Genomic DNA, 27,736 nt, shown 5'->3' on the forward strand with positions numbered 1-27,736 from the left:
TTTTTTTTAAATACCTGGACTCAGGACCCAACTAACCAATAAATACAATCCAAATGACAGTACGGTTCCTGCTAGAAAACTTGCTGTAGGTATATTGTGAAGCACAGTAAGACATCCATGTTGTATAGTCCTGAAACATGCTCAGTATTTTCAGCTCCTACATCACATATTTCAGGTAGATTAGGATTTATGCAGCTTTATAACCTATGTTATATTAAGATGGCATACACTAGAGATAAGCAGAGACAAGATTGCTTTGAACGAGCTAGTGTGGACAGCCAGATTGTTTACAGCTGTACTCCCATCACCTCACTCGCAGGTTAACAGGATCTGCTTTTCAGGGCTATCCAGCTGAGGCAAAATGCCATGGAAATTCAGCTAAACTGCTTCAAGAATCTGCACTTGCTCATTTATATGACGGCACTGCATCATCCCATGCAGATGAGTTCACTGACATATTTGCTATTTCTAGCTGTATTCTAGTGAAACAACTGAGGTGACTTGAAACTGATTTATTTCATTATGGGCTTGGCATGACTACAGTAGCAAAATTATACCAGAAATAGTTAATAACAAAAGTTGGAGAAGTAGCTGTTCAAAACCTCTTTATCTTTTTTAACAAATGAAATCTGTAGAACACAGAATTAGCTAACTGGGCAGCGATTAAACACACTCAACGCTGGTTTGAGAAGCAAGTGTTACACCAACCTTTTTAAACACTATAGTTTCCTCTTCCCAGACAGGATTAACTGCATTGCCTTGCGAGGTCTTGGTCTTTAAAGCTTTTCTTCTTGTATCCACAGGCAGGCCAAACATGTCAACTTCTACATAGGTACCAACTTTTTTATCGGAAAGAAACTGACCTGAAATAATCTAAGATCAAAACAAAGGGGATGTCACTAGAGAGCTTTGGTGAACTAGGAAAGTGGCTAAGATGCAGGTGGATAATCCTCATTATTTATCAGATAATATGTGCTTTCAAAGAAAAAAAAACCAAAACAAGCAAAAAGCAAAACAAACAAAAAAAATCTAAATAAATAAATAGAAACACTGTTTAATACTGCAGGCACAGCTTATGAGGTTTGATTTCCTGTGGACCTGTGACCCTGAATTCCCCTGTGAGCAATAATGTGGTTGAGATCATGCTACTGCCCTTCGCTTTGCAAGAATAGTCATTTGGATCTCATTCCCCTATCTTATTTTCTCTATGCACAACACAGTATCTTTGAGACCTTTAATTTTTAACCAGTTTCAATAACAGGTGTAAAACACAGTGCTGGAAGGAAAGAGGTATATGCAGTAGAGTAACTATATATGATTCTTACTGAGAGAAAAAAAAGGCTAAAATAGATATTTTAATAAAGGCTCTTCATAGAGGGTGAGGACTTTGAACAAAATACAACTATAAAATAGTGGGCTTTTCTAGTTCTTAATTTAACAGGAAACACAATTGTCATCTTTAAAAAGTGTAAGAAAGCTCTGCAATTAATTCAGAAAATTGAAGAAGCATTTACAGCATTGCCTCTGTAACATAAGAAATTTGTGTTTACCTAAAGAAAGTCTAATTCTGTTCTCAAGTGGATCAGTGTTGACATTGCCTTTATACCTAGTAGAGCCTACTCAGAGCAGGTAGAAGTGGCTGCCTTCTGACAGCTCTCATGATTCCTGGATTCTCATTCCTGTTAAAAACACTGCATTTTCCAATAACTGTCAAATGACTTCCACCTCTATTTAGTAAACTGGCAAAAGAATGAGCCTCTAAACCCACAAGGGGAACTGAAAGCTTCCGTGGCCACAGGTCACCATGGGAGGTCATTTCCAGAGTTGTCTTTTTTTCTTTTTTTTACCATACATGTCGGCAGATTACTGCTTTATTCATAGCCCTCTGAGCACGGACCTGTTACACTGATGTCTGCAGCTCCAGAGGAAATACTTGTTTTTTCTCAAAGAAAACAGGATATTTTGCAGGTGGATTCCATAATACAGACACTGGTCTAATGGGAAGTCCATTAAAAGCAGAACAGGATTTCAGAAAGTTTATGTTTTCATAACTGGAGTTATACTGAGTGTAAATTTGTGTCATAGCCAATGCAATCTATCCTTACAAACATTCATAGTAGCTTTCAATTTGCAGATTCCTGGCAGTCCTTAAACTTCATTAGATGTCCTTAAAACAGGAACCACTGAAAGCAAGTTGGCAATGACTTGCAGCTGACATTTATGGTTCCAGAGTATTGCTGGAGAACTTAAAGGGAACCAGAAAATTTATTTACACCAGTGTACTGCTCTAATTGTTCCACTGCAAGCGACTGCTTTGTAACACAGCATTTTAAATTCACTCATTTATAAATAAAACCACAAACTACTCTTAAATTCATCAACTATCCAAATATTTCTACAAAAAAATAATATATACTATAAAAACACACTTATTTAACCTACAATGAAATATGAGGCAGAACATTATTTGCCATTTAAAACTTAAACATCACCCCATGAAATGAAATGAATTGTACTGCCCTGAATTAATGTGGCTACTTGCTAGGTCTCTGCACAACAGAAATTTGTCCACACTCTGACATTGTTGTGAGAGTATTTTTACTGCTGCATGTACATACCTTCACAGACAAGGTGTTAGCTACGATTCCATCCACAATACTTTCAGTAAATGGATCAAAGTGTTTGTCTGGTCTTCTCATGAATTCTGGCTTTAACCTGTATCCACTTTTGCCATTGTACTCATACATTCCCATGTTTATTTGCATAGACAAATCTAGGTATTAAAAATATTGATGAGAATTATTTTCTGGATAGATAATGATTTAGAAAAAGCAATAGAATAGTACTATTTATTCTAATTTCAAATGAACTACAACAACTACAAAAGCTATTTATGGTGCTATATCTATTAAAAGAACTTTCAGAAGTGATTGCATCCACCCTCTTGGATTCTTTCCATAAGGGAATCACATCCACAAGGCACCTTTCAGAGACTACTCAAAAGATAACTTTCAAATTTGAAAAGGAGCATTAATGATTAGGTACTGAGTACTTTAGTGTTGTACTGACTGCACTGTTGTATCCAGGCCAGCAGAATATTTAATGTGTCAAACCCCTGTTAACAATAGACGCAGGAGTCTGATACTTAGTTGAAATCTGCTCAGAGAAGTTTTCATTACTCTGTGGACTTCCGGACTGTGTGTAGTTCCATGGAGTGGTAGCATGTACGTGGGCTCTACTGGAAATGAAAAATCACAGAATCACAGAATCGTATGGGTTGGAAGGGACCTCTAGAGATCATCGAGCCCACCCCCCCTGCCAAAGCAGGTTCCCTACACCAGGTCGCACAGGTAGGCGTCCAGGCGAGACTTGAATATCTCCAGAGAAGGAGACTCCACAACCTCCCTGGGCAGCCTGTTCCAGTGCTCCGTCACCCTCACCGTGAAGAAGTTCTTACGCACATTCATGCGAAACTTCCTATGCTGCAGTTTATGTCCGTTTCCCCTTGTCCTGTCTCCATGTACCACTGAAAAGAGACTGGCCTCACCGCTATGGCCGCCACACCTGAATAATAAGGGAATGATAACATGATACCATGGACAAGATATGTCCTGGGATCCAGTATCTGGAAACATTCATAATTCTCAGAACGGATATAATCTTTGAAGGCACCACACCTATTTCAAAAGTGACTCCTGCATATAGGGGCCTAAATGTCTTTGTTTCTTTAACTCTTACTTCTTTCCAGTGGAATTTTCTTTCCACTTTTTTTTTTGCATACATCCCTTATGTCCTGATGTACTGAGATTTTTGCAAGACTGGATAAAAATCACAGCTAACTCTCAAATGTTGCTTAATGGTAGCCACTTAGAAACGATGACAATATGGAGGCCATTATATATACATAAATATTACACTAGCTACAAATATTAATTGCAACTATTCCCAGTTAAGAGATAAACTGCATTCAAAAGGTAAATTTACAGCCCTGTAGTTCAACCACTGGACAATTCTGATGCATAAAGCCTTTCTTACCTAGCAGGAACTGTATCAGAGAAGTAGAAAAGTACAGATTACAAAATCAAGAGAGCAGCACAACTTACCTACTGTTTGGAAGTTGAGAGCAACCATTTGGCAGCCAGCATTCCAAAAGACTTGTGGCATGTAGTTTGAAGAATCTACACGTGTTCCTTTTGGGTAAATTCGGCTTAGCTGCATTTTGTTGTATCTAAATGGTGGGCAGTTAAGATTTTAAACATGTATCAAAAATGACTTTGCAGAGAGGTCACGCAACTGCAATATTTAAATGCAAATGATCCTTACAGAAGGCATTAGGTTCCTAATTGGATTTCCACAACCATAATACCAGAGACCCACAATTTTGTAGATGATATAAATTAATGGGGTAATTAAAGGTGATGTTGCTGTACAAAATACTCAGAATAAACAAAGAAATAGCACAGGTATATGCTTAAGAAAGAGCGCATTCATAAAATTCCATTTATAATTATAGTTCCTAACTCAGAATTTTCCTAAGATTGCATTTTTAGCTGTAAACAGTGAATCTTACCGTGGCAGGGAAAGAGGTTCTCAGTTAAAAAGTAGAAGTGTTTGCTCTTTTGGAATGAGCATTAGAATTGGCCTCTACATAAAGACAGAAATGATGACTTTGCACTTCTTATAGTTCAGTCTACAAATCTCAGAGATGAGAACATGCTGCAGGTTATCTGTAGAAATTACTTTCCATTAATCTTCTTTAAGGCACTATTTTATCTTGGTCATTTTTTTCTTAACTGCAGCCAGGATGAGACATTGAGAAGCATCATAAAGTTTAAACAGATTCCACCTTAGCTTTTCTTTAAAAGTTACAAGAGAAAAAGTAAACTAAATAGAAAAATAGAATTGGGTGGCAATAAAGTCAGTGCTCCTGGAACTAGATGGGAAAGAAAACTCTCTTGCATGACTTTACAAAAAGCAAGTCAGCCACATTTTGCCAGTTTGCTTACTGTAATTCAGATCACTTCACATAAGACGATAAATTTATCAAAAAGAATAAAAAATAATAGGTCTTCAATATATAGTTTGAGCCTATTCCCTGCAGTCCTAACCCATAGTACAAGGACTCTTGCCAGCTTTTAAATTAGCTCATCAGTCCAGCCCAATTAAATCATCTATGAAGACAGTTAAGTCTACAAATCTCATTTGGTTTCCATATTTTTCCAGCTCACGTCTTCTAATTTCAATAAAGCCCTGTAATAGATCTCAGATATAGAAAACCTAGGAAAGCAGACTTCTGAAAGTCAAGGATACTCCACAAATTCCACCGGAGACTTGGTAAGTTGCTCAAGCCCTTTGGTTTCCACGAAGGAAGACATTTCAAAACTTTTGTTGCGTTCTGCAGTTTTACAGGAGGGAGAAAAACAGTGACATATTAGAGCATGAAATCATATGCAATATATGAACTAGTTTAGTTTCAGTCCTCTAACCAAGTGCTCACCAGCTCACTTCACCCTAATCTCAAAGAATTTATATATGAAGTCATTTGTGAACAGCTGTAAGCTTGCTCTGCATATACTCAAAGGCACCATCCAAACTCACACTAGCACTGCCCAAATGAAGGGCAATTGTACTGCCTGAGATACCCACTGTACTAGTTGCTGGTAAAAGAAAGTCAGTGTATGTTAGAGATCTCTCATATTTGCTTGCACAATATCATGTTCATATATTAGACAGGTATTGCCCAAAGCTCACACAAGAGACAGAGGTATTATGGCAAATTTTGTGGGGAACAAAACCCTGCCAAATGTCAAGACTCTCTGCAGGCAGATACAATGGCTTTGAGCCAATTTCAAGTTCTAATAGCTAATGTCCATATCAGATTAAACTAAGGAGTATGCTACTTGTGCCTACAGGGCTTCTTGATACCTTCATGATGTCAGGGGAAACTCACATCTGTCTCAAACAATCATGGAAACACTACTACCTAATCATGACTGAAGGCATACTCCTGTGCTTCAGCAGGTCTTTAGACCTAATGATGGACTTTTCTGGAGCACCTATAACCTCTTTAATTTGGTCAAACTTTCTGACATGAAGTGATATATTGCCCCTGCTAAGCACGTAACTCAGTGGTACTGAACAGTGATTTGTGTATCATGTTACTCACTTTGCCTAATGTTTGCACAGTCTCTCAAAGTACCATGTGACATGTACCAGAGCCTAAGTCAAGGCCCTTTAACCTTCAGTAATTTTTCTTTTAAATTTTATACAGAAGGTAAGGATTCCTGTAACATAACAGCTTCCCATTCCATCACAATCAGCTCTGCAGATTGTACAGAATGTGTAACAGTACTGAGAGATAACAGCCATTAAATACCTCAGCACTGCTCACCTTAAAAGTGAGATAGACAGTCCATGTAGTGGAACATGAACTCTCTACCCTAACCAGTCTACTGAAAGCAAACACTGGAGAAAATGCTTGCCCTAATGCAATTCTTGAAGAAATTGTTACAGTAATCCAGGGATGACCTGAAGGCCAGCATGGCCAGCTCCCTGAAGTCAAACCATGAAGCTGCAGGAGACTGATAAAACTGAACAAAAGCACTCATCTTGCAGAGAGAAGGAGACGAGAAACAGGTGGGCATTTCCATTACAGGAAGCCAAAAAGGAAGCAGTAGCTCCAAAGAAATAAGGAGCTAGAATGTCTGGGCCAAGGTGAGAAGAAAATGTACTGCCAGATACTGATCTGCAAACTAGATGGCTGCAGCTATTCTTGTTGTTTGTTGAAGAGCCAGAGGATGATTGTGATTGTGCTGTTTCAAAAATTATTCTCTATCTCTAGGGGAGCTGGAACTCAAAGTTTGCAGTGGCCACTACTTCTAATTAGCAACCATCATGCTACTTCCATTATTTATAGCTGTATCTCCAAATGGTAGAAGATTCCTACCGTTCCTTAGAGGCTACCTTCTTACCAGTCATTTTCCTTTCCAACAAGCAGGATCTTCTCTTTCTCCCAAATTTATTTCCAGACAGCTCACTCCCATCAAAGCACCTTACAGCACTGAGATTCTTCTTCTTCCGCCCCTCCTCACTAATGGGATGTTGTGTGCAATGTGCACATACAGTGCTAATGCAGACTATCACCTGTGTAAGAACAGGTCACTGTGCTGCTGATGACTAAGTTTTTATGTACCTGATTGTTCTGAGGCTTACTTTCTTTAAGTTGAACTATCTGTTTCTTATGGATCATTTAGGAACAATCACTGATTCCTGTGAGCATACCATGAAAGGAAGCTCTCCTGCAGCTCCTGATAAACACTTTGCTTGTATCATCTGAGAAAAACATTTCAGCTGATAGCAACCAGACAAAAAAAGAAATCTCATTTCATTTCAATTGTCAAGTGAAATCTCATAAAAAGACACTGAAATACAACGGTGATTTTCTGTTTGCAGTGCTATTCTACTTCTTCATCTCATTGCTTCAGTAGCTACTTAAATATGGTCCTACCAGGAAACAGCGACTAGATGCATTCTATCTCCACAGTTATTCAACCAATGTAGGACTGCTACATAAAGCATGAAAAAAATGTTCAAGGAAAGATAACGAGCATAGCTTTTATTCTACTTAGAGTACTATTTATTATTATTATTATTATTATTATTTTTTGGTAGTAGTAGTAGTATGCAGTATTTCTCAGTATTTATCTTAAAATAGAATCTGCAGGAAACCAGAACCAGTAGCTGGCAAATGTCACTAAATGTTCAGAGCTTAAGCAAATTCCTAAACAAAATACAAAAACTTATTCCTCTACAGAACCTGGAAAGGTCTAAGAAACCTGTCCTTTGAAGAAAAAACTATCCAGGAGAGGCATTTCTCCCTCATTATACATTAACTTGTTTACTTATCGGGAGGAATTCACTATAGAATGGATAAACTAATTGAAAAACTCTTACCAATTTAAAATAATATCCTGAGACAGTTGCAATTATTAGCTGTCAGAGAGGGGGAATATACCTAGTGAAGGAACTGCTACAGACCTAGTTGTATTCAATATTTTTGTTATCAACCTGGATGTGAGACCAAAAATGCACTCCCTATAATGTAAGAATGATAGCAACAGCGAGATGCTGTTACCACAACAGAGGTGAGGATCACAGATCAAAACAAATTCTGAATTAAATAATTCAAAATTAGAAAAATCTCTTATAGCTGAAAAGATGAAATTTTATAAAACACAAGAAGCAGGTGAATAAAAATACAAGCCTGGGAAAAAATCAATAGACAGCAAAATAAAAAACAATTTTAACTCTTTCCTTATTTAGCTTATCTTCACGAACTTAACAAAGGTTCAGCTGAGATTCCAGGCCAAGACTAAGACCAGAACCCATAGGTTCAAGTGGCCACTCTTTAAACACCTAACACTATTTGCACACTGTGATTTTTTTTATTTATTTATTTATTTTAATACAAACACCTGAAATATTAATCACTTAACATAATGAGTTCACAAAAACAAGAAAGACAATGTAAAAAATCTGGACACGAGCAGTTCTTCAGAAAAGACAAAACTTGGAAAGGCACAGGCATGGGAACAGAAGAAATCTACATTCTCTAAAGAGAATTTTCTAACAGCAGCATGAACTTGTCCTGCTAGGATTCACATGGCTTCCTTTCCAGTAGGAGTATCTTCTTCCCACTGTGTACTCATAACTCTCATTAGAGCTAATGGATATTATAAACATCCAAGGAATGCTACTATTGGGAACAAGCACAACTTCACGTGATTTTGTGAACGCTTATGTGTATGTGTCCATACATAAATACACGTGAACAGGTAGACGACTATTTCTATGCTTATTATTCAAAATGCGTAAATGTGAAATTGCGTGTGCAGATATGGACTTAGGCATCAATTACATGTCCTCTGCTAAGGCCTCCACAAATCCATAACAAATTAAAATGCTATATGCTTCTTGAACTAAAAGGCTCAAAAGGCATATTGCAATCTGTCAAAACAAAGTGAAATAGGGCAGGCAAACAGTAGGGGGTTTTGCACCAAGAAAGGAAAAGATGCTGCACTGTTTACTGAGGATGCCACAGACCGCATTCCTAGCAAGGCATTTTCTGTAAATGCCAGCAGGGGATGAAGTTATGGCTTTTTCTATACAATACACAGAGGCAGAGAAGAGTAAATTTGTATACGAGGAAGGGCACATTCTCTGCTTACACTGAATTCTCCATAAAAGTAGCACAGAAAAAACATTAAGCATTTGTTCCATCTGTTGGAATATTTATGATCAATTTTCTCAAACTCATGAAGTTATTCTTCACCTATGGATAACAAAAACAACCGGATTAAATATCTGCTAAACTGTTTTTGAAATGGCAGCATAGTTGACAAAGCCCAATACTTACAGTAATGCACGTTTCAAAATAAACATGGATTTATCTGGTTGGACACCAAGGGTCCACGTATCTAATTGAGAGGAATCCAAGCAAGCACTTCTCCAGACCTTTCTTCTGAACACTTGCTAGACAATTTTCAGTAAAAGATATGCTTAGCTTACTTACTTTTTGATACCTCAAATGATTCAAATTTCACAGGCTGAATGTAGTTCACCAGGTTAGACATCTCTTCCGTGGCCATAGCCTCACTTCCAGCGGTACCCTAAGAACAGAGATGGGAAAATGCTGACATTCTGGCTGGTCAAAATCCATGATGGCTATCAAGGGTCAAAAACACCAAAGCCCAGTTTTCTATCAACCATGAAAGTATCGTCTTTCACCATTTTGTGATTCTGTGTGATCCTGTCTTAGTGAACTCAATGCCTCACATGGGAGCTTCACATACTAATGAAGGAAAGATGTTATACCATGTAAATGTTTAATTAAAATGTCATTGTATTATTTCTTTCTACATGGCTCTCAGGAAAAGAAGTGCATTACCTTTACATATGCATGATGATACGTACACAGTGCTAACCACACTTATCTGTACAACTGAATAAATAAAAAACATAGCTCTACATTTTCAACATCCAATTTTATTTCCAGTGGTGCCAAATACACCACAAACAGTTGCCTCAGATCATCTTTAGTGTTATCAAATCTTACTTTTCACAAAATTGAAATATTAATAAACAAAATAAAGATATGGTTCCAAACCCATTGACAACCAACTTCAGAAAGTGATTGCCGGTGCTCTGCCTTCCTTCTCCCACTAGATGGCAGTCCCACTCCTGGTAACACAGCCAACCCAGAACTGCTGGAATCGATCCATCACCATAAAACAAATCTATGCCCTTACTTCATCCATTGACGACTTTTTGCAATCATCATCGTAGTCATCATCATCATCGCTCTCAATCTCTGCTTCTCCTGAAATGTTTTTAGCAGAAGACAATTACTGATTGAAACTAGCTATAAATATCAGGGATAAATCTGTGAAAGATGTACGCTGCTTAAAAGAGAAGACATTATACATGTGCTTTTTGTCACAGCACAAATCAAATAAACTGTCTAGAGGGATTCATCCATCCTTATCATTGGTAAGTTCCTACTGTCTAATCAAGCAAAGATTCTTGCTTTTCAGCTGCTGGACACTTACTATTTGGAAATCACAGCACAGGTATCAGCACCAAAAAAAGCATCACGGTGTGTGCATAGTGTGCAGGTATAATATTACAAACTACTGACATAGAGCTGTTCCCATGCTATGGTCACAGCTCTGCGGTTTAGGATTTCGCTGCTACAGGATCCCTGCGTGACCTTCAGCGAATGCTTTTGCCCCCCTGGGGAAGCACACACATCACAGCATTCACAGGGTGAAGAAATCACGCATCAAAACTGACATTCACATGTGCTGCGGTAATAAGGGCTGCTCAGAGAAATGCATCTGTTCTGAAGATATCACAGTGTGTGCACCCAGGTAGCACAGCTGGCAGGAGTCTGCTCACACTTCCCTCCACTGATACGCCGTTGGTGCATCTGACTGCTTGGACTCATTGCTCAGCTGTACCGGCTGAGGGCAGTGCAAATCGAGTAATGTGATGAAGATGCATAAAGATCATCCTTCCCCTGAAAGCACACTGACAGAGTAAATAGGAGCAAATTAAACACATTTTAAGACTTGTTTCCAATTGCAATGTATTAACAAATTCCTATAGGTAAGACACAGATTCATTATTTTTAATTAATGAATATTCTTCCCTCCCCAATGTTTTGATTTGGTTGCATTGGAAATCAACCCATCTTTCTCTTAGGTAACTCCTCCTGTGCATTTGGCAGCCACAAGGTATACACCATGTACCTTTAGAAGACTCTGGAAAAGCAGGTTTAACTTCTACTGCAGTCACTTGTCCACACCTTTGAGATCGACAACACTTTTTTAAAGGTTTCATTCCATAAACCTTTCAGCTTTCTTCAGCAGTGGCAATTATTTTGGCAGCACAAAAATCTTAACCACTGTGCAGCATTCCCAAACTCTCCAGAGAACAGTATTTCAGTTTCTACTGTCACCACAGGGTCTAATCCAAAGCCCACTGAATCTAGAAATTCCCCTCTATTCCAAGAGGCCTTGAATCATGCCTAGGGGGCCCTTTCTGGCCACGTACATCACATATGATTTAAATAATGAGTGTGTCTTTCACAATGAAATGATGACTACCCAGGCTGCAGATGCAGATGTTGAAATGTCATGCTTTTATTCATGAATACACTTCTTCCTGAACATTTCATTGAAAAAAATAACATGATTGCTCAACAGGCTCAAGGGATGGCTCAGGGAACCTCAGTGTACTACAAAGAGTCAGTCATGTTCTCACAGGATTTACAGGGATAATCTTTGGGTGGGAAGCTCTCAATCAATTCATCTGGACTGGCAAAATAATACTTCCCATAGTCTACAAGGGGGACATGGGCAGATTTCAGCCAACTTGCACTGCTGAGATAACAACTTGTTCTTGCTGGAAGCATCCAGGGAGGGAAGTATGCAACACAGTATTCTTTTATTAAAAAATATTTAACAGGAAAACTCCCAAGGTGATCAGATCTCATTTTCAAGTTATTTATCAGACTGCAAATCCAACACAAATAATATACAGGATTGCAAACACAGAATAACTAGGAGTTTTTGAACCTATGGCTATGTCCACATTGACTTTCCCTCACATGCACGGCTCTGTGCTCAGACTGAAGCTTCTTTTTCCTGTTACACTGGTGGGACACAAAGTCTGAGCAAGTGTAATGCAAATATAGGGAGAGCTCCTACTGCAAGTTTTGGTTTCCTGAAGCAAAGGCCTACAACATACAGACGCATCCAGCAGATCTGCCACTTTTAGCAGTGTGATCTAACTACTTACACTTATTTGAAAATTTCACCTGTTTGCTTCTTTATGCAACCAGGTCTAAGATTCTCACTTATCAAAATGAGACTTACACAGGTGTTATCTCAGAAATTTCTTTTCTGCTTTGCCAGCATTGCTGTATCTATGGGGACAGCTTCAGGGATGTAAGCTTTTTCCACTTACTGATGTTATACCCTGCTGAAGTTACTTTTTACAACTGTCTTGAAGAATCTGTCAACCATTCTGCAAAACTCCTGTTTTAGAATTGTTTTTTAATCATTGCTACCATATCACCATCGCTGAGCTTTCATACAGTATGTTTTATAAACTTAACACAAAACTGACTTATTTGGGCTTAATTTAAACGTGAGCTCAAACAATGTAAGGCAGAGAGAAATTTGCTATTAATTGACATATGAATCTCTGTATTTTTTGCACTGCTGTGAAAAAACTCATTTACAATCTCACGAAGGCCAGATCAGCACAACTTTCCCCTGCAAATCATCAATAATGCTAATAAGTTCCCTAGTAAGTGGGGCATAGTGGTGGAGGAATAAGAGTGCTCAGTGGACAACACAACAAGCAGCCAAAGGAAGCTGAATCCCAGCTGACGAGTAGAAGAAGTTGACACTATAATACTGAATAGAAGATGATCAGAAGAGAGATGGGACGGTTAGGCCGGACAGGGCTGTGAGCAACCTGATCAAGCTGCAGATGTCCCCATTCACTGCAGGGGAGCTGGATAAGATGACCTTTAAGAGTTCCTTCCAACTGAAAAGATTTTATGGTTCTATAATCTACAGAAATGCTCAGTACTCATAGTTGTAGCTGAGATCTCCAGAAATCTCTGCACTCTGAATACTTCTAAATTTAGCATAGTCTTAAAAAGCAAATCCTGGATGTTTCTTGTCATTTGCTCTCAACTGTTCTTAAGCCCTCTCAGACTCTGCTGTTCTTCGATAAAATTAGATTAATACTATCTCACTCCCCACAAGTATTGTTAATATAAATTCACTGTTGTTTATCGAGTGCTCATATGCAGCATGGATATCCCCACAGAAACACATTGCAAGGTGAAGATGCTAGATCTGGAATAGTGTATGAATGACTGAGAGTAAAAAAATATTGACTTATTGTCATTTTCCAAAAGAGGCACAGGTCCTAAAGGAGAAACAATGGCTGTCAAGGATTACAAGTATACATTTGCACGTTCACAGATGAATCAAGTGATCACATTAATTTTGCCATCTCAGTTCTTGTATTTTCTAGGTGTTCACCTTTGAAATCTATACAGATCATTTGTTACACAGGTGATACAGACATAATATTCACAATTGATTTTTAAAATTACAAACTCTGCTATGGGACTTATTCCACTATCCTTCCCTAACCATCAATATCCAGGATTCACAGCCCGAGTCTTTTCCTATAAAAGCTCACAGGGAGGCTCCTGAAGTACCAAGCTGTTACCTTCCACGCAGATTGGACAGAGAAAAAAACATAGAGCAAACCAGTTTCCCTTAGGTTTTGAGAAGAAAGAGGTTGGCATATGCTTGCTAATTTTTCTGCTTCTTCTGGTTTGTCTAAAGCAAATAATGAAAACAGAAGTAAATCATTCCTGACACCATGATGAATCTTCTTCCGAAATCTAAGCTCTAATCCAAAGCATGACCTTTTTAAAGTTTCTTAACACAATGGCTGCAAACTCATTCTCTCTTTGCTTTTAATAGGATAAACACCGTTATCCACAAATACAGCAAGATTGTTGTTGTTGTTTTGTTTTTAATTGAGCTTGAGGCAAACTGCCAGCATGAAGACTTTCAGCTCGATTAATCGGAATTTGAAAAAAATTATAAACAAGAGGGTAAAAAAAAATAATGGCAAATGGCAAGAAGTATATATTCTAGAAGAGCTTTCAATCCACACTTAAAGTATTCCATTATTAGGGCATAAACACCTATACTTTTACCAATTCACAATTTCAGTCCTATGAAGAAGGAGAAATTGTAGTCCTGGGAACAGACACTAGGTTGGGAATCGGGATACACACATTTTATTGCTTGTCCTGCTGATGATCTGTTCCCATCATGTAGCACAAACCTTTTTTCCCTGCACTTTTATTTTTCTGTTCTAGTTAGACTTTAAGCTCTTCAGAGCAACTCTTCTCTTACCATATTTTTTTGTATACTAATACTCTGCAGTGTCTATCACTATGGGACTAATGCAGTGGTCCCCTGCATATACCCTAAGCATTATTAGTATATACGCATTAAATTATAGTTGGTATATGGAGTTAGTAGCTTGTTCTATTTCCTAAATAGTCCAGGTAAATGTTAGTGTACTTCACTGACTTTTAGGTCACACTATAAATGATCCCTCAGCCTTGAGACCTCTCAAGACTCCTAGAGTAATGACACTTGGCATTGTTTCTGTTGAGCAAAACCTGCACTGGTGTACCTTTACCCTACAAGAACAACGTTAATGGCTTGAAAAACACAGTTGTAATTAAGTATTTGTGTATAAGTGAGAAGCATATTTGTAGATTCCAATCATACCTGCTCCTGGGGAGGAAGGCTCGAACATACTAGATGTATCACTACACGTGTTGGAGGCTTGCTCTGAGAGCTTCTTCTTGGCACTTCCATCTGCAGACTTATGTGATTTCTTTTTATTTTTTACCAGAATTTTGTACATTAAATCCATAGGGCTTGGAAGAGGAACCCCAGGTTCAAGCTTTCAGAAAAGAAAGAGAAATCTTTTACAACAAGAAACAAGCTTACAGCAATTTCTTAAGGCCTACATGGTGCATAATTTTGTAACCTCTATGAACCCTGGTACCTCTTGAACAACAGGTAGCCTTCATTAAGTGAAACAGGGCTATGGAGGGCATATAAGAGAAGAAAAATACCTTATTGAAGTTATTGCTGTAGACATTTCATAAGTTCAAATGTGAAAGCAAACATTATAAATCAGTGGCTATAAGAATCAATTGCAATTAGAAGATTACAATTCAGTGTACCAAAACAACTTTCGCATCACAAATGATATAACTAAGTCACCAACATTACAAATTGTTTAAAGACCTTCTCTAGACTCTGTCTTGGAAGGCTGCATATAAAGAATGACGCTGGACTGAATGAAGTAGAAATTTGCAAGATATCTGTGATCTTGTAAGTACCAAACCATATTACCGGGTATTTCTCCAATGGATCCATAAGCAATGCATCTCCAAATATTAATCTGCAGTACTCTGCCATTTTTGCCTGTTGTTTAGGGCTAAAGGGGAGAAAAGAAAGAAAGCAATGAGTCCTACTAATGCTACAGACTGAAAGCAGCAGTAATGGAATACCTAATATCCCTAAACAAGATATAATTTCCTGATTCAATCACTGTGAATTGTTCACATTGACATAGATATATCATGCAATTATTCTGATTCTTTTGATAAAGCTTATCAAAAGGATGACACATGAAGTCACTAGGCACTTGAATAATGGTAAAACTGAACTCTGGAGTTGTATTTTACCCACGCACTTAGTAGAAAAAAAATGAGGATGTCAGTTGTTACCTTCAAGGAAATAACTTGCATGAATTTGCCTCTTTCAGACAACATTTTATTCAAAGATTACATGTTTTCCTCCTTGTGTTACTTTACCCACATGCTAGGCGTTCTTCTCACACCCCCTCCTTTCATTTGGATTTTTTCCTTTCTCATCATACCTGACCTAAGGCATCAGAACCCTACAGTTACATACAGAGCAGCCTCCTCTGCCAGTGTGCCAAATTTGTCACCTTACAAGGTCACGCCCTTGAGTCTCCAGGGCACAACTGCAAGAATAGGAAGAAGACATTACTTGGGTTTCAAAAGCAGCAAAAATGCATCAGTTAAAGGTTCCGATAGAGGAACAGCTAGCTTCACTGCAGATTTCATCTCAGCAGCCCACATTCCCACCCTATTTGTTTCAGCCTACGTGAGATGAGTGCTTTGGGTGCTGTGCCTGTAGCATTACAGTCTCTCCTGCTCGAGCCCTGCTCCCAGAAGCAGCTTTGCAATGCTCTCCCCCACATGGTGCTGGCCCACTTGCGGACCTCATGGGTGAGGTTGGCACCAGCAGCTTGTGCTGCTCCCGCCTCCTGCTGCATCCTCACTGGCAGAAGTCATAGCATAGATGTAATTAGTACTAATGTTAAGAGGCATTACGTCAATTTGGAGAATTGCTGTAGTAAGTGCTGGTGTAACAGCATTTTAAATTAAATATGCATGCCTGTAATACATACATAGCTGGGACCAATATAAATACATCAGGTGGAACTGCTCAATGATTATTTTTGCCTGTTGTCAGATTCTTTATATCCTTATTTTTAAATCAGATCTGGTGTTGAATTTTACCACAGTAAGTTACGTTAGTGGTTGTCTTGACATCCTCTAGAAATAAACTCAATCTCAGCAAGTTTTACTCATAATCAATTTTCCCAAAGTGTAACACAATAATGAAATTGCTGTGTATCACAGTGACAGGAGTTCTGGGATTGAGGATACATTACATCGCTTAGAAATATTACTCAAATCATCTTAACATGCAGCGCAGTGCTAAAATGACTCTCTAATTTTAGACAACTGTGCATGTTTGTTATATATGTCTAACAAAGTCTGGAACATCCAGACTTTAGGTTTCTTTCAAAATTTTCATTTTTGATACTCTCCGGAGAAGTTTTGATTAAAGTTTGTTTAATACAACCTCCTCAATTATTATTAATTATGAACCACATACTATGAAAGATACACAGATGATATAAGCTTATATGTTATCTTATCGTGAAGCTATTTTTCATGACGAAGTAGAACTGGATATGTATGAAAAAAGTAGCATTCATTTTTCTCTTGCAAACTAGGAATACAGCGACTTCAATGTCTATTTTGCCATTAGCCACCAACTGAGCACTTGGCAATGGAGCTCTTCCTGAGTTCAGCAGGGCCAACCCAGAGCTGAGATAAAGGCTGGGTGGCATTTGAATCAGAAAATGTAATTTCCCCAAGATCAGCATGCTGGCTGTCCCTTGAAGCAGATACAGGGTGAACTGGTCATTAGCTCAGTCATTTACAAAACATACTGAGAGTAGGTTTTAAATTATTCCACCAAGCTATAGAAGTGCTGCACGCAATTTAAATTACTACAGTATTTCATTAATTTCTTTTACATGCTGCCAATTCTGCAAAAACGCTAAGAGCCACTTTTAGTTGAGGACGGAAAATTAAGATGAAGACAGGCAAGGCAGTGAAACTAAGAACCCACAAGGGAGATGGTGACAGGAGGAATAGATCAGGCAATGACAGTGCTTTAGCTATTTCTAACTGCCAGCTACCAAGGAAAATAAAGGCACCACATTCTGTTCCAGTAAGAAAGCAGACTGAGTATCTTGCTGCAGCTACCTCCTACAAGGGGTCTATGGAGATCATTTCAATCATCTCCACTAGTATGTCATGTGAATACACCCATGCTCTTAGGGCCCAGAAAGTCCAAGGGACATTTCCTTGAATCACAAGAGCACAATAATTGAAGTCTTACAAATTAGATGTGAGTTGTGACACAAGCATTTTTGAATGGGCACATCGACTCCAAAAAAGAACTTTTGATAAGAAACAGAAAAAGAATGCACAACTTTTATCTAGTAAATTTCATACAAAACAGCTAGAACAAATTCTTCTGCCATTCCAGGTTTAATTACATGGTTACCTCATAGAGCACATAGTGAGGACTTCCATTTTTACAAAAGAGAAAAATTCAATGCAGCACTTTTTGGTTTAGCACAAAAATTCCAATGTAATCATTTTGCAGAGGGAAAAAAGGAGGAAAAGGGAAATTAAGAAGTAATAATAATGTTAATAATATAAAAATAATAAAATAATAATAATAAAAATAAAAAATCACAAATATAAAGTCTTGCAATACTAGACAATGTCAAAGAAAAAAATCTTGACATAACAGAATTACTTTTTCTTGTCAACTGGACCATATGAACTGTTATTTTTAAAAGCCCCCAAGAAAGAATGTGATAAATTTAGGAGATAAGAATTATGTAGGAGTTTAGTATTTAAACAAGTGGTACCTTCTGTGGTACCCACAAATACATACTTCATTTTAAGAGAGAGAGAGATCATTAGCAATACTATTACTATTAAAGTACTTTACAAGTTGGAGTATTTGTTTCCTTTTATTTTACTTTCTTTTCAAAATTATGAATCAGAGCAACCAACTTTTCTACATCAATGCATTTTCTATCTGTGCTGTTAAGAACAGTAAGTTCTTAATTCTCAGCTAATTCCTGAAGGAAAAAAAAGTCCGTATCTATTGTTATTGGAAATTCTCCTAGCCTTCTTATAACGTAATGAAAATTGATTGTCTCAAAACAGCTAACTCTATCTGCTGGATGATTTTCACTTGTGTGGATATGGATGGTTACCACATGGAATGAATACATATGCCCTTAGAATGTGGCAGGGCAAGGGAAGAGAAATTGGTAACGTGACACCTGGAGATATGGAAGTACAGAGAATGTGAAGAAATGTTTTCATTAACATTATTGCATTGCTTGTATTTTATTTTACCGTGTTGGTGCTACGCCATTTATGAAGGTCATTCATAGAGGCTCTCTGATACTACCACACAACTACTCCTAATACTGTATTATCACTTCTGCAGAGGTCCTTATTCTGCATAAAGCAAACAAAGACACAGATCCTTCCCACAAAAGTTTAAAATAATTTAAAGTGTTGGAAGAAAAAGTGATAATAATTCCATTAATATTTGAAGAAACAATTCCAACAAGAAATCAGTGGTATGAATAACTGTAATTAAATTTAATCTTGGAAGAAATCTATGGATATTGCTCAAGGATCACTTAACCTTTTTGCTATGTCATCAGTGCATTTCTAATTATAGGCTGTCTGCTTTCAGATTTGCAGATACCTTATCTTCTTGTAAGCTCAATTTTAAACATCAAGGTCTTCTTGAGGTCTTTTAGGAATTTTCAAGTCAGTTTCCTGTTTTTTGAGAGAAGCATGTCTTTTCTTCTTACGGTCTTTTTCTATATCCATATTTAGATTTTAATAAAAATGATGGTATGCATAATAATGTATATAATCTAAATTCTACAATTTACTTGTTTTTCTAAACTTTTCATTGCATAAAAATAAGCAAGAATGAATACATGGTAGAGTTAAAGTAAAGGAAATTAAAGTTATTTACATGCTGCGTGTTTGAGAGGAATCCTACAACAAAATCTGAAAGAAAGTAAAACAAGATGACTAACTATGTGCTAACAAACAATTAATTTATTTCTTAGCTGAACAAAAAGTGTTAAGAATACTCTTGTGAACAGAATCCAGGAGAAGAAAAACTGCATTTTAAGTTCAGTGGTGACGAATCCAGTCATACGTACAACTTAACTCTGATAACTGCAATGCCTAACAGTCGTGCATAAAAATCACAGGGTAAACCATACTTCTGTTTAAACCAACGTCAACATTTCCATCCATTTGTAGGGGACCAGCATTTCACCCATGCATACTGACTGACTCTTGTAACTTGATAATCAGAAGAGAAAATTTGGTCACTCCGAAGTAGGAATTGATGCCATTAAGATTTGTTTTGACAGTTCTACGAAAACACTTAGCACTGTTTGTTAATACTCACAAACTCAATTTTGAGATCTGCAAGAAAAACAACATTCCAAGTAAAGGAAAAGACAAAGGAAGCATTCCATGGAATTAGATGAAGGTTTCTTTGAGTGGCATGACTAATTGCAGATTTCTGTAGAAACCAGTGAAGAAATGAAGGGATAATTGTAGCAGTCAGTAAAATAACTAGAAATTATTTTCAGCCAAAGCAAAATTAGAACTCACACACACTAAGTCTGATGATTTACTGCAGCAAAAAATCACAAACAGCAGTAGAAGCTCAAAAAGAGAAAATATTTGATATTGATTTCCTAGACTTGCTTCACTAAAAATGTATGTAATAGAAATAAATGAGAAAAAAAAAAAACAACAAAACATTGAGATAATTCATTCTTTTATGACTGAAGTTTTCTGAAGAGGAAGATACAATGGTTTCTGGGGGGGAAGGGGAGAAATTCTTAAGATTGGAGTAATGCAGCAGTAATTCTGGTAGCTCTTTGATAAGTTCATTCAGTGTCACCACACCTTTGACTCTGATGAAGTTTCACCTTACAGTTTTGTGCACATACGTTACATCTGAGCGAAGTTTGTCTTACACAATTATTTACTATATTTTCTTAACATACAACAAACCACTCTGGAAGATTTAATTCTTAATGACTTTAGAAGAAGAAAAACATAACTGTTCTGTTTAAGATAAATTAGAAGTACCTTCTCCAAATATACATTTTAATAGAAAGAGAAGAATGAATACAAAATGAAATGGATTTAAGAATGATGGTTGAGAACTTTTCTAAAGACAAAAAATTGTATTTAGAAGTACTGTGAAAAGCACTGTGAATTAAAACCTACTGCAGTATGTGAGTATAAAAGAGTTGGAAGTGATACAACCAACCCAAAAAGAAGAGAGTGCAGGGACTGATTGGAGAAAGAAATTAAATACAGCACCTGTGTAGTCTTTTTGAGGAAGACAAAACCAACTGAGCAGGACTTAACAGTTAGGTAGATTTTTTTAAATCATAACCACACTGTCTTATAAACTGCACAGTGCAAGAACGTATTTGTCAACAAAACATAGCGTAAGTTTATTGTGAAAGGTTATAAAATCATAGAATGGCTTGGACTGGAAGGGACCTCAAGGATCAAGTTCCAACCCCCTACCACAGCACCTCAACACCCTTTCAGAGAAAAATTCCCCCCTGACATGTAATCTCAATCTTTCCTCCTCTAGCTTAATACCATTCCCCCTTGTCCTATCACTATCTACCCATGTAAAAAAAAATGGATCGTATGGTATTATATGGTAAATGTATTGTAAAGGTAAAAGCATTGTATGGCAGCTCTGAGATATAAAATTTTTCTACCTAAGCCATTTTTGATCAGTATTGTCACTCTGTTCTTAAACACATTCATACATAGCTTCCTCTACCAGTCTTTTAAAAAGAACATTCTTCCTAGAACAGTGGAAAAGCAGCAAACCCTCACCTTTTTCCTTTTTGAAGAGAAAAGTGCCAACACTTTTTCTAATTTGTATTAAATCCCCAAAGCATCCCCAAAGATTACTTTTTCTTTTAAATGAAAGAAATGTTTCTCAACCCAAATTGGCCCCAGAAGTGCTGAAAATGTTTTCATAGTAGAAAACAAAAGGGAGCAAGGCAACTGAAGTTAATGCACATGCTATGTGCCAATGTCATCTCATTTTTAACTGTGTGGGGTTTATATACAAAACCAAACAAAAGATCATGTGAAATATAAAAATGAAAACCAGATCTAGGTTAGTAATAACAACATAGGTAACAGGTACAAATTTAAAAGTGTTCTCACTTTTTTTTTTTTTTTGCTTCTCTGCTGCAGTAAAACGTGCATCATTTGCAATTAAAACAAACAAAGCTCCCTGAAGAGAAAACAGCTTATGCAAATAGATATTTTCTTTTTTTTAGAAAGTGAAGAGTTCCTAGCTTTACATGCCACCTATTTTGCAATCCTAGCTAGTTTAGGTCAAGTACCAGTAGAGAACTAGTTCTGGTGAAGGCTAGTCTGGCCTTTATTTCTAACATGAGAAGCAGACCAAATACTGCGCATAGAATATGTCTGTAGTGCAGAACAGAGTCACAAGCAGGAGAAATATTGCTTCTTTTTCTTTGATGAAGTACCACTTCATTTCAGTAGGACATACTGAATCTATAAAATTAACAAAATTTGTCTCGTAATTATTTAAACTTTCTCTGTCTATCTAAAGAATCTAAATATTCTAATTCAGGAAGGTTTTTAAGAACATACCCAATTCATTCTGATAATTTTAGCTACTTAAGCTGATGTAAGCTTTTAGTTTGGATAAGAGTTGTTGATCACATCAGATGATAAACCTGCCTCAACTTCATTCACAATCCTGTGTTTAGTTAAAAAAAATATAACACCATATAGGGAAACAGGGTAATTACTTACGAATCCACATGATTTTCAAAGGAAAGGAGGATTGGAAAGGGCGATGTCTTAAATGCACACTCAGCAATAGCTTCTATTACTTCCTAAAGAATCAAAATATACACAATTACAAACTCATGTCTCTATAGAAACAGTATTTTAGTGTTTGAAAACAGATACGACCCCACAGAAATTGTATCCAAAGTACCTAAAATCATACTTAGATCTTCTAACATCCTTGAAAGCTATGCATGAGCTTTCTGCAGCAACCAATTTTTTCAGCCTGAACTGTAACCACATCTCCAAAATGTTTGATGAATCTCCTGCATGTTTCTCCAGACAAGACCTATGTCTGCCTAAATCAGAAGTTCAAATGTAAAACTTGGTCTTTGCACAGTGTTGTTCCATGCCTGAAGCTATACTTTTCATGAATTATTTTGCTTAATAATAAATACACTGACAAACTCATATCTTCTACAAAGTTATCTCATATCACACTCATATAATCAACATAAGCAGATACCTTTAAAATCCTTGACTGACTTACAAGTTTTAGTTCTCTGTGATTTTTGATCAGAGAAAACCCTCTAGAGCAAAGGAAAGGAGAAAGTTACTGAAGTATAACAGCATAGTATTAATCACAAAGGGCTCAGAAATATAAAGTTATGTAGAAATGTCATTTTGCTCTTGCTAGAAAGTAACAACTGTAAATACAGTAGCTTAATCATTTGGTGATACTAACTTTAATAAGGTACATGATACAGCGATGCACTCAGCATTAGAAATGATTCTCAATTTCCTATTGGAATATTGATCTTTTTTTCACAAAAACTTATTGAGTACTGAAGATCTTACTGTTCTCACTGTCAACTTCTGGAGTTTGAAAGATCTCATAAGCCTGTTCCATCCCAAATCATAATAATGACTTAAAATTTTAAGATTTATTTATTTCAAATTAGCACTCCATGGGGATTCCTTTTATTCACTTTCCGTACTTGAAAATGCTACATTCAAAAGTGTAAAAGAAATGCACTTCCTAACATGAAAGCAGACTTTCTGGTCCATTCCTTCTGATTCTGGGCTGAAAGAAATGCATACGCCATGTCAAGATCTGCTGATATAAGCTATGCTATGTCCACAATTTACAGCCTTTATGAAAGGCATAAACTGTCACAGCATGTCTTACAAGATGAGAAAGTAGCTTCCTCAGCACACTCCAACAGGTGATGAATGACTCCATTTAATAAACTGCAACCATCCAATATACGAATGCCTCACATATCACTAACTATTCACATGCTTCAACTAAGTCTTTAAAGAAAGCAGAAAGGCAAAGTATTTACTGAGGTAACAGTAAATGGTGCAGAAGGCTGCATGAAAGTAGGTAGGAAGCTGCAGTTTCACAGTAGTGATTCTCCCATGGGCAAACAGCATACAACGGAGTGACTCTTGCTGCACATTCCTTCCAGCACCAGTAAATCACTGAATGCTGATGCCACCTTACACTGGTTGTAATGTGGGACTCTCAAGACCATCTCTGGCAGTTTTGCCACTGCAAGGGAACAGCAAGGCTGAGAATAGGATTACAAATATTAAGTCATCTCATCTAAATGCTTTCTACCCACATCACTGTTGTTGGCTTGGTCTCCACCCACTTATATCCTACCCGCTTTGCTTACAGAGCACGACCCAGGGCTTAAGAAGACTGGAGACTGGGTGTGAAAGCACTGCTGAGAGCAGTTCTGAGGCCTTTCAGGCTCTTATGCACTGCTTCAGCTGTAAATAATCCATGAAGACATTTTCAACTGCATTCTCAGCTGCAAAAAGGGATAAAATTCAGCACGTATGGAGAAGAATAGCCTAAAAGAGTAAAAAACAGGATGACATTGATGAAATTTGAGGATGAAAACCTCAGATACTGGTTCTGTGGCATAATGGTGATTCGGTCTCACAATGCCTTCAAATGTAAATGCAAATTCTCTATGGTCAGAAAAGAACATGGTAAATGCCATATTTTACTTCTGCTGCAGAATGACTCACCTGAAACAGGTCTCCAAGGTATTTACAAGTACACAGATTCCTGGTTATGGCATGAAAAATATTGGTTCCCTATCACTTCCTTGCAGCAGCTCGCAGTCTGCTGCTGAGAAAAATCTTTTAAATGTCATGAAGCAAGGTAAAAAGCAAACAAACAGGTAAAAAAAAAATCCACTAAAACCTCAGAACAAAAACTCCAGCAACATAGGAATGGGCAGTACATATTGTTTCTTTCTTTGCACTTCAGAAAGTCTATCTGAGGCAATGAAAGGTGAGACAGTGAATGTCTGAGACACTGTCCGTCTGCGTGACTGTGGTCATGCCAAAAGCATGAACTGACAAATGATTTAATATTCGAGACCCAGTAATCACTCTGAATTGATTCATGTACTTCTGACACATTATTTCACTATCATTTTGCTCCTCTTAATCCAAGCAGCATATGTTGAGTGTTGAAAAGAAAAACAGCAGTCAATACATTTTTACAATTTCTGTGTGGAGAAAAATATTTGCCCTGAACTGACACACAAAATAAACTTGATTTGGTTTAAAAATTCCACGCTTCCACGCTTCTCCTGCAAAAACAATGCTTAGAGTTGAACTTCTAAGCTACCAGGATGGCTGCTACCAGGGCGATTCTCATTCCTACCAACCCTCCTTTTAACAATCAGGTTAATTTTGTTTTAAATTCCAACTCAAAGAAGTTGAGAGCTATCTACCCTAACTAAAGGACTTTCAGCAATCAAACTTTGTGCATATAAACATAAACGGTTTTCATCAGTTTCATGAGAAAGTTAATACCAAAAGTGAAAGAAGGTTGTGTTTTACATTTTCCTGTGATTAATTCAATCAGTGGAGAGTTAGAGAAAACAAATCGACAAAAAGTAAGGAATCTTCTGGTGTTGAGTGAAATTTGGTGTTTTGTCTGTGTAGTAGTACTGTTATTTTTTTCCTCAAGGAAGGCAATATAAGATAGAAGAAAAAACAACAGCAACTCATGCTTCAGATGTGGGAGACATGCTTCAAATTTGTAATTTGTAGAAAAACCACATCTATCACCTGCAATATAACCAAATTCAGAAATGGACATTTTCCCACGTCTTCTTGCACACCGGTAAGTCTAGAAATATATTTCCATAGCGAGTTAGTGTCTCAGATGAACAAGAATTACTTCTTCACTCTTCCAAAATGGTATCTCGAGGTATCATTACAACCTGAGCTGACTACCAATATTAATACTACAGCAAAATATGTCTATCTCATTCTTCTAACACTTCAGATCAAAAACATCTCTGACAATAGCAACAAGGTAACAATTTAATGTTCACGCACTTTACGTGTAAAAAAAACTGCCCTAGCTGAAGCCAGCCACCCCAGCACGCTGTACTGCTGTACCTTGAAAGATATTTCAGTTGTCATAGTGAACCCGTGCGTAATGACCGGCTCTTCTTCAGCTGTTCTCCCTTTCCAGCAGTCCAGCTCCACACAGCGGCAGCCTGACAGAAGCACTTGCCGATACATCTCCACTGAAGAGTTCCCAGCCAGCTGTCCAGCTGAGACAACATAACAAGGACATGAAAAAAGAGAGTCATTTTAGGCCTCGGGAATAAATACAAGTAATCTAATGATAATTAGAGTTAACAGCATCTTTTACCCTCGGCTGACAGGAATAACACACTCACAGGCATTACAAAATACATAATGATTTCATGGAAATGACTTAGGCAGAGTCAATGTCATGGTTTACGTTCTGCCATAAGTTAAACCATTGTGAATGAGGAGAAATAACTTTATCGAAGCCAATTCATAAACTTCTGTTAGACAGAATCGATATGGAATAACTTGTATCAGGTCTGAGAACTTTGTTACTCTATAACAAACAATGTGAAATTCAAAGGCAACTCAGGACAGCAATTTTCAAATATTATGCAATGTTCACTGCAAGATAAAATCAACCTCCTGCACAATCACTAATGATAGGTATCATTACCAGGTCTCGAATCTATATTTTAACACTGTAACCACTGCACTGAGTTGATCAGTAAAATTTCCTGATGTGATACTATATTATGTAGGAAGAAGTTTAATTAGACTACCAATTCCCAACAATGGCATAATATAAATAAAAAAATAAACAAGGAAGACTTAGTTCTTCCCAAACTTCAGAAGTATTAAACACTAAGCAAACAAGTCCAGTTGTTGCGTTCAGGGAAGGATCTACAGCCACAGTGCTCTCTGCTGTTTAAACAGGTTGGGCTCCAGTTGGATGGATACAAATTTCTTCAAGGACAGAGAGAAAGATAACAGAAGACCAGCCTAGTGCTTGCTTTCTATGTTAAGAAAATGGATGCAGCTTCCTGCTTTCTAGCAGATGCGCCAAGAAGGTTTTCATGCATCCTTTGGAGGGAATTCACTTGCATTTTAAGGAGGCAGTGAGTTCATTTATGAAGATTCTTCACTGATGGGAGTTACACAAAATGTTTTATCCAGACAAGCATATAATACAGTACAGATTAATCCTGGTTTTATTGTCTCTTTGGCTCTATGTTTAGGTTTTATGCTGAGAACTATATGTTTCAGTTGGCTTCACCAACAGCACTGTCTGTTTTCTCTGTGTTTTTATGTTCCATTATAAACAGTAACAGAAAACCTCTTCTTGTTGGAAAGTTCCCGTTTATTGTGTGTGTCTGATGCATGAACTGAAATAATCATAAAGACTCAAAACATACTAACATTACTCCTACTGAAATCCCTAAAATTTCTCAGCACCTACTGGAACCAACAGGAAATATATGCTAATAACATAATTTGACTAGTGTTGGAAGGTTCTGAAAATCTAAATGGAGTGAGCAAAGTGATGATGTGTCTCTTTTTCCCTTCACTTTCTTGCGTGATGCCCCTTCGATTATGGCAGGTTATCTTTACTCACACAATAACCGTCTTGGTGCTATCTCAGTATCTGTGGTAATCCGTGGTTCTTTGTCTTTACAGGGTATAAAAAAAAGCAGTAGCACAGATCAGGTACAACAGCACACATTTCCATGTATTCAAATCTAAGCAACTGACATTAAATGGGTCCTCTGAGCTCTGCTGCCTGAAAAACCGCATCCACTTAGAAATCTTGTTTTCATGTTCTCTTCCCTTGGTCTCAAAACATTTTGATTTGCATTTTGATTAACAAATTATTTTATGATTAACAAACTACTATATCTGCTGAGAGATGACCGGTCATTATTGCTAAGGATTTTGGAC

At 37.3% G+C, this 27,736-nt stretch overlaps 1 protein-coding gene across 1 annotated transcript in view; it reads right to left on the reverse strand.

The window, feature by feature from the left end:
• Positions 1–648: 648 nt before the first annotated feature.
• Positions 649–27,736, reverse strand: part of LOC100548128 (1-phosphatidylinositol 4,5-bisphosphate phosphodiesterase beta-1-like) — a 383,894-nt gene continuing 356,806 nt past the window's right edge. Inside the window, 10 exon segments of the mRNA XM_031552677.1 lie at positions 649–873; positions 2,619–2,773; positions 4,104–4,228; positions 5,311–5,395; positions 9,572–9,668; positions 10,308–10,378; positions 14,901–15,078; positions 15,537–15,621; positions 22,469–22,551; positions 25,880–26,037. Coding sequence (XP_031408537.1) covers positions 664–873; positions 2,619–2,773; positions 4,104–4,228; positions 5,311–5,395; positions 9,572–9,668; positions 10,308–10,378; positions 14,901–15,078; positions 15,537–15,621; positions 22,469–22,551; positions 25,880–26,037 — 1,247 coding nt within the window. The 3' untranslated portion in view covers positions 649–663.

This window comes from Meleagris gallopavo, chromosome 2 (genome assembly GCF_000146605.3).
Source record: "Meleagris gallopavo isolate NT-WF06-2002-E0010 breed Aviagen turkey brand Nicholas breeding stock chromosome 2, Turkey_5.1, whole genome shotgun sequence".
In the NCBI taxonomy this organism is placed as follows: Eukaryota; Metazoa; Chordata; class Aves; order Galliformes; family Phasianidae; genus Meleagris; species Meleagris gallopavo.